Here is a 12,160-nt window from a genome sequence, read left to right on the forward strand (position 1 = left end):
TTCGCAATATTGCTGTCAACGTCCTTGTATTGCTTGATTTTATCAATATATCATCATACATTTAACAATAATGAAATGGAGAAGTTGAGACAAGATGTTGTGATAATTAAATTCCACTTTTCTAGGTTGGTGTAAATTCGCAAGGAGTCGTGCAATATTTGAATTACGATCTGTACGATGACCACGGGTATATTATAAATGAACCTTTCTTGGCCCTCACAACGGATATTTACAATAATTGCTACAACAAAGCAAGATGGAATTACAGATCGTTTAACACCACCACCGACAATCCGTCGAATACTTGGTGTAGATCTCCAGGTAATAACCCAATGAGTATTATCAAAGAATAATGTTAATTAATTGCTAGACATAATTTCGACCCTATCAAACCTTTACCTTTTCTCCCTAGATAGTAGTACTTAAATATTTTCGTGTTTAATACAACTACATACTATGTTTCTTACAGGTACTCTTGAATGTATAGCAATGACAGAATCAATTATGGAACGAATTAGTTATGAACTGACGTTAGATCCTATACAAGTGCGTGTGGCCAATCTCGACCCCGAAGTGCAAAAAGATATGACAGAGTTGTCTGAAACAATTACGAAGAATTCTCAGTATACGGAACGTAGAAGTGCAGTCGATAAATTTAATAGAGACAATCGTTGGAAGAAACGCGGACTGAGAGTTGCGTTCATGAAGTGGGTTCCTGTTGGTAATTTCTATTTGGATATTAACATGTCAGTTTACCATGATGACGGAACTGTTGTCCTTACTCACAGCGGCATCGAAATGGGCCAAGGAATAAATACTAAAGCTGTGCAAATCTGTGCTTATTTCCTTAAAATACCTGTGGAAATGGTTCAGATCAAAGCGAACAATACTATTATAGCACCGAATGCTTTTATATCTGGTGGAAGTTTGACATCACAATACGTTGGTATCGGTGTACAGAAAGTTTGCGAGGCTTTCTTAGTGAAATTGGAACCTGTGAGGAATCGAATGACGAATCCGAGCTGGGTGCAACTGATACAAAGTGCATTCGCCGCTGACGTCGATCTGCAAACACACGCTCACGTTAACAGCGCAGACGTGCAGAAATATAATATATACGGCGCAACGATAGCTGAAGTCGAAGTAGATATATTAACTGGCCAAACGGAGATACTAAGAGTTGATATATTAGAAGACGTCGGAAGGAGTGTCAGCCCGGAAATAGACATTGGTCAAGTAAGTAAATTTAATTGAATTTTCTAAACTTTGTGAAGTCGGTCAAGTAAGTAATAAAATTAGCTAAAATTTGTCAGTTCTGAATATACCTTGATCAAGTATTTAGATTTATTCTTAATAATAAAAGTAATTATAGCAATATCTTTGAAGGTTGAAGGAGCATTCGTAATGGGCCTTGGTTATTGGACGTCGGAAAATTTAGTATACGATCCTAATACAGGAGAGTTGTTGACAAATCGTACCTGGGAATACTGGGTGCCTCAGGCGAGGGATATACCACAAGATCTTAGAATATATTTCAGAAAAAGATCGTACAGCAACGACGCTATCCTCGGATCGAAAGGTAATTGATCTTGTCTTCTATTATATGTACAGTTCAAGAATATCGAGTGTGGAATAGACCATTAATACAATTTTACCTCATTCCACAGCCAATTCATGCACTGACAATTTGAATTTTCAAAGTTTGAATATTTACTTACCGCTCGAGAATATTTTGTAAAAAGATTTTGCTAACTAAATCCATTTTTAGGGTTTGTCCAAATATTAGCTAATCAATTTACTTATTTCTGTTCAACTTGCAGCGACGGGAGAGCCGGCCACATGTATGGCGATAGCTGTGCCTTTTGCAATAAGAGAGGCCATTTCAGCAGCAAGACTGGAATGTGGTGTACCTACCAATCAATGGTTTGATTTAGGTAAGATCACTTTCTTTAACATGACGTTTTAATTCTTATACGTTCCGTGCTAGTGATTCGCATAGTTCATTTTGAAATACGAGTAGAGTACCGTAGTGGCACCTAACGTTTTAATTAATATCTATGACAATTCATTTGTATGTAGGTGTCCTCTTCGACTATCGAGTACAAAGCAATAATTGATATTACAACAACGCAATTTTAACTACTTTTTTGTTACAGATGGACCGTATACTTATGAAAAGATCTGTCTCGCAGCCGCTACTAACTTTGAGTTATTTAAATTTAATTAAACTTTATTTTTAAAATACTATTAGCGAAATTGTAATTCAATTTAAATAAACAAAAGTTGTGAATTATTGTTTTTGTGGCTTTTTTACCTACCTACCAAACCTACCCTAAGTAAGGGGCGACTAGGCCATAGTCAACCACGCTGCCCCACTGCGGGTTGGTGGACTTCACACATCTTTGATTTTTTTCGGCGATATGTGCAGGCAACACGATCTTTTCCCTAACAGTAAAAACGTGGGATAAATATTTATGAAATTTTTAAAATTCTATTGGTACATGTCAGTATTCGAACCCAGGAGCTGTGGATTACCAGTCGAGTGCCTTGAGGCACCGAGGCCTCTTTGTGGCCTTTATTTTACTCTAAATATGTTGCGGTACGTGGTAAGTACCTATGTCATTGCTATGGCAGTATCTGAGTTATGTTTTTATCTAAATTCGAGTATTGACATTTTGTGAAATAGCAAATAAGCGTCATTAAGGAACCTTATCACTCGTAAAAATGCTCGAACCTTTGAAGTTAAGTTAATAATGAATTAAGTAGGTAGTGCCTTTATCTTTTAATTAGCATTTTAATAACGTTACGTGTTTAGTAGTGATACTTATTATATTATTAAACCACAAATTCTTCACATTGTCGGGCCAACGACGGTAAAACAATGGATAGGATTTGCTTTGCAGTGAATGGAGTTAAATATTCGGGTAAGTAATGTTTTAGCAGAAATGTAACTATTTTTAAGTCCTAAAAATATTTTACTATTATATTATAATGATTTGCATAGTGGGATGCGAAGTAGATTCCACGACGAGTCTGCTGGACTACTTGCGGTCGTCGCTGCACCTCTTCGGCACCAAGTACATGTGTCGCGAGGCCGGCTGCGGCGCCTGCATCGTGTCCGTGCAGCGACCTGGCACACCACACTCTGCTGTCAACGCTGTAAATATTTACTTATTCACCTTTTTTATATTTATTACTTCACGATTATTGTTACTGTCTGTGTTCATAGTGTATGGTATCGGTCACATCGTGCCAGAACTGGGAGATAACGACCATAGAATCCCTGGGAGATCAGGCTAAGGGTTATCATAAGTTACAAACTCAGCTCGCAAAAGACAATGGAAGTCAGTGCGGTTACTGCAGCACCAGTTGGATCATGACCATGTATAGGTTAGTATCCGATGAATGAAAACTATGATTTAGAAGAAACTTATTTCTAAAATCTGAATTAACATTTCAGCCTCCTAAAAAGCAAACCTAATATAACTAGGTTAGAAATAGAGAAATCGTTATCAAGTAACATCTGTAGATGTACTGGCTATAGGCCGATTTTAGATGCGTTTAAAAAATTCGCAAGCGACGCCCCTGATCGGGTAACAATAGATGACATAGAAGATCTACCTGTATGCAGCCGCACCGGTAGCGTATGCAAAGGTTCTTGTAAAGACGACGATTGGTGTATCGTTTCAAAAGACGATATCGACGCAAGTAATGTAAAACATATCTTATTACATGATAATAGAGATTGGTATTCAGTACAAACTGTTAGTGAAATATTTAACATCTTAAAAACTAAAGGTGACAAGTCATACATGCTGGTTGCTGGAAACACGGCAAAAGGTAATTTTATGGTTATTGTAGAGCCATGTCACACCATGAGAGTGTGACAGATACAAATTATTGACTAATATATGACAAACTTTTTGTTGTACTCGTAGGAGTTTATCCAATAACAGAGTACCCTCAAGTTTTAATTGACATTAGCAACGTGTCTGAATTGAAGAAATACCTGATTGATCAAAATTTAGTGATTGGCGCAGGACTGACGATTACAGAAGTTATAGAAATATTTAAGGCAGTGTCGAAAAAAGAGAATTTTAGCTATTTATCAACAATTAATGAACATTTGCAAAAGGTTGCTCATATAGCTGTGCGCAATGTAAGTAATATTAACTATTCCCAGATGTTTTGCGTATTTATATTTAAATCTACATAACGTTTTGATAATTATAGATTGCAACAATAGCTGGAAACTTAGTTATAAAAAATAGGAATCCTGAATTTCAATCGGATATATTTCTGTTGTTAGAGACTGTCGGAGCTCAAGTTACTATAGGTAAATATGTGTTTACTTTAAATACCGATAAATGCCGATTCTATAAATAAAGTTATACTTGTATTTTACAGCAAATTCCGTATTAAGTAAAAGAACGTATAGTATGCAGGATTTTCTTAAACAACAATTAAAAGGGAAAATAGTTATGGATGTGATGCTACCTCCGTTAAATAATAGTAATAAAATTGTGACATATAAGGTAAATTAAAAGCACTTAGATACTAATTTTAATTAAACTAAAATTTTGGTTTGCTATTTTAACCCTGATTTTACGCATTTGAATTGATGACACTGGTTCTCTTATGTTCTTTTGTATTTACTTCCCTCAATTGGATTAACAAATATTGCAGATAGCAGCTCGGGCACAAAATGCGCATGCAATAGTAAACGCTGGATTCTTGTATGAAATAACATTAAAAGGCAAAGTGTGTTCAGCTAGAATTACATATGGCGGATTGTCTCCAAAGTTTATCAGAGCAATTAAAACAGAGAATTGTCTCATAGGCAAACCACTTTTTGATAACGCTACCTTGCAGTTGGCCATACAAAGTTTAATTAAAGAGCTAATTGTGACTGAAAATCCTCCGGAACCATCGGTAGCCTATCGCAAACATTTAGCCATCTCCTTGTTTTATAAGGTGAGTGATACAACCAAAAATATTATGAAGGACTTAATTCCAAGTGTATCAACTATTTAAATTTGCCAGGGTTTACTCTCAATTTGTCCACCAAATATACTATCATTACCGTTCCAATCCGGTGGTACTGAGATACATGATAGTCGGCAGTTGTCGAGCGGTAGACAAACTTTTGAAACCGACCCTTCTTTGTGGCCGTTAAACCAACCCGTTATGAAGTTAGAAGCGCAGGTAAGTTATGCAGTTCTCTAAAAATGTTTTTACTACCAAATACATTAAGTTACATATTTACCGTTTAGATACAATGTTCAGGAGAAGCACATTATGCTGAAGACGTGCCACCGATCCCTAAAGAAGTATTTGCCTCGTTTGTATTGAGCACAGTACCATTGGGAACTTTGGAATCCATTGATGCAAGCGAGGCTCTGGTAAGTTTAAAAAAAGGCGTTTTGTATTTAGTGTAGTATGTATAAAAACCCGTAATTAAAATGAATGTGTCTGATTTCTCAGAAGCAACCTGGCGTCATAGCATTTTATTCAGCAAAAGACATACCTTGTGTAAATTCATTTACACCGGCGGGTACGGTGTTTTATGAAAAAGACGAGGAATTATTGTGTGCCAAGGAAATTAAATATTACAACCAAGCTATAGGAATAATTGTAGCAGAAACACGCTACATAGCAGACGTTGCCGCTAAATTGGTAACCGCCAAGTACAGCAATGTTCGAAAGCCGATACTGGATATTAAGATAGTCAAAGATGACTCTAGCCGACGTACTCTGTACACAACGCATGCTGCCACAGACAGAGGGACTAAAGTCTGTAAAAAGATAACCGGAGAGAACACTATATACGGCCAGTATCATTTCAGTATGGAAACCTTAGTATGTGTTTCACAACCGACGGAGCAAGGGATGAAAGTGCGTCCTTCATCTCAATGGATAGACAGTGTACAAGTAACGACTTCTCGAGCCTTGAACTTGCAACAAAACTGGTTAGTACTTAATAAATTGTTGAATAGTAAGTAGTTCATGCCCTCAGTCTAAAATCCGTATTATAAAATAACACCGTTTTATTGAATATGCGAATGAGTGGCTTAGTTTAATAAATGTTATTTGTTTAAAGTATCGATGTCTACGTTCGTCGAATTGGTGGCGCATTTGGCATAAAGATATCGCGGTCAAATCAAGTGGCAGTGGCTTGTAACTTGATTGTTCAAAAATTAAAACGACCTTGTCGGTTTATTCAATCCCTCACCACTAATATGAGAACCGTCGGAAAAAGATTACCATGTACCATTACTTTTGAGGTAAACTTCTTATCAAATTAACAGAAAATTCAAATTAACTAACTAATTAAATAATATTTTCTATTTTATCTTGGTCTCTATCGAATAATTTGCAGATAGAAGTTGATGATAAAGGAACCATTCAATGTTTAAAATACAATTTTTATGAAGACAACGGGTATATTGTTAACGAACCTTTCATAATGATCGGCGACGGCGTCTACAATAACTGTTATAGAGCAGCGCGTTGGGAGTACGCCTCCTACAACTGCGTCACCGACAGCGCCTCCAACTCATGGTGCAGGGCTCCAGGTTATCATTGCGTTACCATAAAATCTGATTATTTATCGAATCTCATATTTTCTACACAAAACGTTTAATCATTTTGATTGCTTCAGGTTCATTGGAAGCTATCTTTATGGCTGAATGTATTATGGAAAGAATAGCATACGAGATGTCAGTGGATCCTCTTCAAGTACGTTTAGCCAATTTGGATACAGACAATTACAGCGATTTGCTAGAAATGATAGACACAATAAAAGGAAGCTCAGATTATGCTAGTCGACGGCTCCAGGTTGAAAAGTTCAATAAAGAAAATAGATGGAAGAAACGAGGCTTAAGGTTTTCATTGATGAGATGGTCTCCAGCTGGCACTACAATATACATCACCACTCTATCAGTCTATCACGGCGATGGTTCTGTAGATATCGTACACAGTGGCGTCGAAATGGGTCAAGGTATCAATACTAAGGCGGCTCAAGTTTGCGCTTACTTTTTAAAAATACCCCTAAGCCTTATAAAAATTAAGCCAAATAATACTATAATTGCATGTAACGGATTCATAACCGGTGGAAGTCTAGCCTCGATATTTACCTCTTTAGGTGTAGAAAAAGCCTGCAAAGAGTTATTGGAAAGACTGCAACCTATACGAGAGCAACTTGGAAACCCGACTTGGAAGGAACTTATCGTTGCTGCACATGAACAAAACGTAAATCTGCAGGCGCACGGTTTTGTTAATCGAAACGATGTTCAGAATTTTAATGTATACGGTGTAGCGGTTACTGAAGTAGAAGTTGACATTTTAACAGGCCAGTCTGAAGTAACCAGGGTTGACTTATTAGAAGATGCAGGCATGAGTGTCAATCAGGACGTGGATGTTGGTCAAGTGAGAATAATAGATATGCCTTATTTATAATAATGTTTGTAATTATGACATAACTGGGTAAATATATGTATTATTTTAGGTAGAAGGAGCTTTTGTTATGGGTCTTGGATATTGCACGAGTGAGCATTTAGTATATGATCCTAAGACCGGAGAAAATTTGACAAATCGGACCTGGAATTATTTCGTGCCACAAGCGAGAGATATACCGCAGGACTTTCGGATTAGTTTTAAAAAAAAATCCCAAGGACCTTCGGCTTTTCTAGGGTCTAAAGGTACCGCCAACATTTTAACATTTTTTTAAAGTGTTTATAGAACAATATCTCCGCCCCAGTTTCAGACATATCTTGTTTATATTTATTTGTAGTTTTACCAACTTCAGAATTCTTTGATAACTGAGTAAGTCATACATGTTGTGCAACGACGACGCGTCTTGTGGCTTTAAATATTTTTAAAGACCAACATTATTAGATCTCTTTACATATAGTAAATTAATACGTATAGTAAATTGAAGTACTGATTAATTTACGTTTTCAAGCGATTGGAGAACCGCCGATGTGTTTGTCAGTGGGCGTGACATTCGCAATGAGAGAAGCAATAACTTCAGCCAGGTCCGACTCTGGGATATCTCCAACCAAATGGTTTCAAATTGGTAAGATAATTATTTAAGAATTATAAGATTAGAAAATTGTAAAAATAGCTTTCATACCGTATATCCATTATTGATTTTATGTAATACATGTATTACTTTTTTTATTTTTAGATGGACCTTGGACCGTGGAACGTATCTGTTTAGCTGCTGATACCAAATACGAAGATTTCAAATTTAATTAGTTTAATTAATACTGTAAAGCTAAAAAAGAGATAATTTTGTTATTGATTGCTTTATGTTAATTTTTTACAACTGATATCTCATATTTTTATTACATTCGGTTATTTTGCCATTCTCGTTGAAGTTCGTGAGTCTCAGCCTTCGTTCAGACGTCACAATACATCAGGCAAGCTATTTCAAGTGATACTGAACAGGTTTTTAATTAAGTTACAATTAAAACACATCATTTGATAATACAATAAATGTTTTATTACTTTTCATTTTAATTGTCTCATTATTTTATACATTTTATTCGAAAAACTTGTCTTTGTGTTAATAGTATTTGAAGTCTTCAAACTTTGTAGCCGCTGCCAAACAAATCTGTTCGGTCGTGTATGGACCGTCTGGAGAAATAATTTTTGACGTTATTCTCACATATGTAAGTACAAAGGTTTTCTTACTTTAAAAAAATATATCAGTTACTAGCTTTCGTCTTTCTGTTCTTCCCGACTATGCCTTTCATCAGGATCCATTCAGCCGTTTAGACCACAAACTCTACCAAACAACCGTCCACTCAACCATCTATTTAAACTTTCGCATTTGTAATATTAGTAAGATTACTGCGTATGATTCAAAATATTATATTCTTACCAATTTGAAACCACTGTGTAGTGGGTATTCCAGAGTCCAGCCTGGCCGCGGCGACGGCCTCCCTGGCGGCGAGCGGCGCCGACACCGCCAGGCTGGTGGCGGGCTCGCCCGTCGCTGCAACACGCACGCACATTACCTCTGCTTCTTATCTCGCAAACACGTCTTATTATAAACTACTAGCTATCGCCCGCGACTCCGGACAAGTGGAATTAAAATAAACTAAAGTGCTAATAGCCTATGCCTTCTTCCAAACTATCCGCTACATCTATACCAAATTTCATCAGAATCCGTTTAGACGTTTAGTCTACAAACTCTAACAAACATCCATTCTAAATTCGCATTTATAATATTAGATGGATAAATCTATATCTATATCTATACTAATATTATAAAGAGGAAAAGTTTGTATTTCTGTATATATTGAAATAACTCAAAAACTACTGGACCGATTTTAAAAATTCTTTCACCATAAGAAAGGTAATTTATCTATGAGTAACATAGGCTATATTTTATTATTACTAATGTTTAGGAACTATTAATAAACAGCGTGTTTCTGGACGCCGGCGTCAAAAAATTACTAAACTTAAACTTTTCTCGGCTTACGCTGCCTAAACGGTTAAGGTTATATAAAAAATATGTATAAAAAAATGTAGATCTCAAAAAGTTCTACAGAAAAGTCCGCGATAGATTATACCTATCTTTAACGGTTTTCTTACAATAACCACTTTTTTGTTTACAAAATGAATTAACAAACGCATGCTATTTGCGTCCTTGTTTTATTGGTTTTAGTATCCTTATCCAAATAAATGCGTTTGTTGTCAGGGGAATTTAATGTAGAATAAAATTGTCCTTTCCAGTATTTGAATTTGAGAAATAGTTTAGAAGATATCGCGAACACAAACAATAAAGGTAACCGAAAAATCAGCTAACAAACTACCGGGCTTAGAAATTTGGAATCTTGCATCGGTAGATTTCTGTTATTACGTAGAGTACTACTAAGTTAACACTATATATGTTAGGTTGAATGAAGGGGCGAACGTAACTTTTGAACTTTTAAACTGAACGCGGACGAAGTCGTGGGCAACAGCTAGTGTAAAATATAGTAAACAAAAAGCATGGATAATTAATTTCACATCGATAAAAGCAGAAAATCAGAAAACACTGCGATAAAAGGAACATAATTTAACTTGCTGAAAATAAATGTTCTGGTCCGAAAAATGTAGGAAATATAAAATTGTGAACCGAAAGTGAAAAACAATCCGCTAATAACAATAAATTGATCGGGAAATATTGAGTTAAATCGCTTTAATTAGCTTCTTACCCTTGGCTCCGAGATATATTTCGTAATTACGTGATTTCTCTCTGAAATAAACTCTGAAATCTTGTGGTATGTCTCTAGCTTGCGGCACCCAGTAGTTCCAAGTGCGGTCAGAGAGCACCTCGCCGCTACTCGGCTCATACTCCACTTTCTCACACGTCCAGTACCCGAGACCCATTATAAAGGCCCCTTCGATCTATAGTAGACAACACAAATCATTTAAAACAAGAAATTAAAATGAAATAACTAAATTATTTCACACGGTATTAAGATTATTGAGTACTAGCTTTCGCTCACGACTCAGTCCGAGTGGTATTTAAAAAAAAAACAAAAGTGAGTAGTCTATATGTTCTTCCAAACTATTCTCTACGTCTATGCCGAATTTCATCGAGATCCGTTCGGCCGTTTAGGCTACAAAATGTACCAAACATTCATTAGTAAGTAAGATCACTTACTTGACCAATATCGATTAAGGGACTAACACTTTGTCCCACATCTTCTATAAGATCCACTCGTTTTATTTCAGATTGTCCAGTTATTATGTCAGTTTCAACTTCAGTCACAATAACACCGTAAATGTCGTAGAGAAGTGCATCCGCCGCAGTGACGGTACCTCGCGCTTGCAAATCAATATTGTTGTTAAAAGCGGCTTTGACGAGTTCCTCCCAAGTAGGGTTACCTAATATTTTCCGTATAGGTTCTAATCTGCAAAGAATTATTTCGCAGCATCTCTGCACCGCAAGACCGATATTCATTGACGTCACACTACCTCCTGTTTCTCCCACGTTTGGAGAAATAAAAGTGATTTGTTGTTTAACTTGAATTTTACTAAGCGGAATGTTCAGAAAATAAGCACATATTTGAGCGGCTTTAGTATTGATACCCTGTCCTATTTCAACGCCACCGTGGGTGATGGCAACGCTTCCGTCTTCGTAGAATATTGATAAATTTGCGGAGATATACTGAGGGTTCTCCGACGACCATCTCATGAAGCTGACCCTCAGTCCGCGCTTTAACCATCTGTTTTGTGCGTTGAACTGCTGCACTGCGGCGCGCCGCTCCTCGTACTGAGATTTCACTCTTAGATTATCCCACATTTCTTCAATAGCTTCTCTGTTATCTTCATCTAGATTAGCTAGTCGCACATCAACCGGATCTAATGACATTTCATAAGCTATCTTTTCCATTATAAATTCGGCGTTTGCTATTATTTCTAATGTACCTGATGGGAAAATGAAACATAGCAATGTGTTAGTTACTAAGAAAATATTCAATAGTAAATAGTACTGCCTACCTGGTGATCGAAACCACGAATTAGATGCTGTGTCCGTAATAGTGTTATAAAATTTGTAATTCCAAGTTTTCTTGTTGTAGCAATTGTTAAAAATCGAGATGCCTATCATAATAAGAGGTTCGTTTAGTACGTAGCCGTTGTCCGTGAACAGGTCACAGTTTAGGTACTGAATGACGCCTTTTGCGTTCACACCGACCTGGGAATACAAAAGAGTTCCAAAATTATAAATATAGAGTTATTTTGAACTGTACCCTACTATTACTCAATAACTGGAAAACAAAATAACTTAATTAGCCACACAAAACGTAAAACACACAACATGAAATCTCGTAGTCAACAAGAATCTCAAAATGTATAGTTGTAATGTGCAATCCATTATTGAAGTACAAAAGCAACAAACAACAAAGCACCAATAGCCTGATGGTTAGGGGTACGAATTTCCGATCACGTGGTTGAGGGTTCGAATCCCGCCACTCGACGTATCGTAGCACAAGCCTAGAGCTTAGTTGGAATGCTAAAAGAAATTTATATTTCTTTTAGCATTCCAACAATTTTTGTCAATTTACTTATGTAAATTGACAAAAATGCGTTTAAATTTCATTAAAAGAAACAAAAAAACCTCGAATAGTGTAGTACAGGGCAACCGCTTGCCAACAGCCCT

The 12,160-nt window shown here is 36.4% G+C and overlaps 4 protein-coding genes across 4 annotated transcripts in view; 3 read left to right on the forward strand and 1 right to left on the reverse strand.

The window, feature by feature from the left end:
* LOC106101429 (aldehyde oxidase 1-like) overlaps positions 1-2,267 on the forward strand; it is a 7,146-nt gene extending 4,879 nt beyond the window's left edge. Inside the window, exons 13-17 of the mRNA XM_013280666.1 lie at positions 126-321; positions 470-1,236; positions 1,387-1,579; positions 1,821-1,934; positions 2,157-2,267. Of these exons, the coding sequence (XP_013136120.1) occupies positions 126-321; positions 470-1,236; positions 1,387-1,579; positions 1,821-1,934; positions 2,157-2,227 (1,341 nt within the window). The 3' untranslated portion in view covers positions 2,228-2,267. The remainder of the gene's footprint in view (positions 1-125; positions 322-469; positions 1,237-1,386; positions 1,580-1,820; positions 1,935-2,156) is intronic.
* A 614-nt stretch (positions 2,268-2,881) lies between these two features.
* On the forward strand, positions 2,882-3,409 carry LOC106101430 (aldehyde oxidase 1-like). The gene is made up of 3 exons (XM_013280667.1): positions 2,882-2,924; positions 3,005-3,159; positions 3,230-3,409. Exons 1-3 carry the CDS (start codon positions 2,882-2,884, stop codon positions 3,407-3,409), a joined length of 378 nt encoding a protein of 125 aa, XP_013136121.1.
* A 693-nt stretch (positions 3,410-4,102) lies between these two features.
* On the forward strand, positions 4,103-8,490 carry LOC106101631 (xanthine dehydrogenase-like). Its single transcript, XM_013280927.1, has 13 exons — positions 4,103-4,159; positions 4,234-4,336; positions 4,408-4,535; positions 4,687-4,974; positions 5,044-5,205; positions 5,274-5,402; positions 5,485-5,969; positions 6,101-6,284; positions 6,380-6,575; positions 6,662-7,428; positions 7,508-7,700; positions 7,964-8,077; positions 8,189-8,490. The coding sequence occupies exons 3-13, from the start codon at positions 4,440-4,442 to the stop codon at positions 8,257-8,259; spliced, it is 2,685 nt and encodes an 894-aa protein (XP_013136381.1). The 5' UTR covers positions 4,103-4,159; positions 4,234-4,336; positions 4,408-4,439; the 3' UTR covers positions 8,260-8,490.
* A 73-nt stretch (positions 8,491-8,563) lies between these two features.
* The window catches only part of LOC106101431 (xanthine dehydrogenase/oxidase-like), a 9,115-nt gene continuing 5,518 nt past the window's right edge, over positions 8,564-12,160 (reverse strand). Inside the window, exons 12-17 of the mRNA XM_013280668.1 lie at positions 12,119-12,158; positions 11,500-11,695; positions 10,661-11,427; positions 10,209-10,401; positions 8,888-9,001; positions 8,564-8,640 (exon numbers count right to left, since the gene is read on the reverse strand). Coding sequence (XP_013136122.1) covers positions 8,570-8,640; positions 8,888-9,001; positions 10,209-10,401; positions 10,661-11,427; positions 11,500-11,695; positions 12,119-12,158 — 1,381 coding nt within the window. The 3' untranslated portion in view covers positions 8,564-8,569. The remainder of the gene's footprint in view (positions 8,641-8,887; positions 9,002-10,208; positions 10,402-10,660; positions 11,428-11,499; positions 11,696-12,118; positions 12,159-12,160) is intronic.

Source organism: Papilio polytes, unplaced genomic scaffold, assembly GCF_000836215.1.
Source record: "Papilio polytes unplaced genomic scaffold, Ppol_1.0 DF823980.1, whole genome shotgun sequence".
Taxonomy (NCBI): domain Eukaryota; kingdom Metazoa; phylum Arthropoda; class Insecta; order Lepidoptera; family Papilionidae; genus Papilio; species Papilio polytes.

Coding starts and splice junctions, on each gene's coding strand:
- LOC106101430 (XM_013280667.1), top strand. CDS start 2,882: ATGGATAGGATTTGCTTTGCAGTGAATGGAGTTAAATATTCGG. Junction 2,925..3,004: donor GAATGGAGTTAAATATTCGG/GTAAGTAATGTT, acceptor TGATTTGCATAG/TGGGATGCGAAGTAGATTCC. Junction 3,160..3,229: donor CACACTCTGCTGTCAACGCT/GTAAATATTTAC, acceptor CTGTGTTCATAG/TGTATGGTATCGGTCACATC.
- LOC106101631 (XM_013280927.1), top strand. CDS start 4,440: ATGCAGGATTTTCTTAAACAACAATTAAAAGGGAAAATAGTTATGGAT. Junction 4,975..5,043: donor CCATCTCCTTGTTTTATAAG/GTGAGTGATACA, acceptor TAAATTTGCCAG/GGTTTACTCTCAATTTGTCC. Junction 5,206..5,273: donor TTATGAAGTTAGAAGCGCAG/GTAAGTTATGCA, acceptor TTTACCGTTTAG/ATACAATGTTCAGGAGAAGC.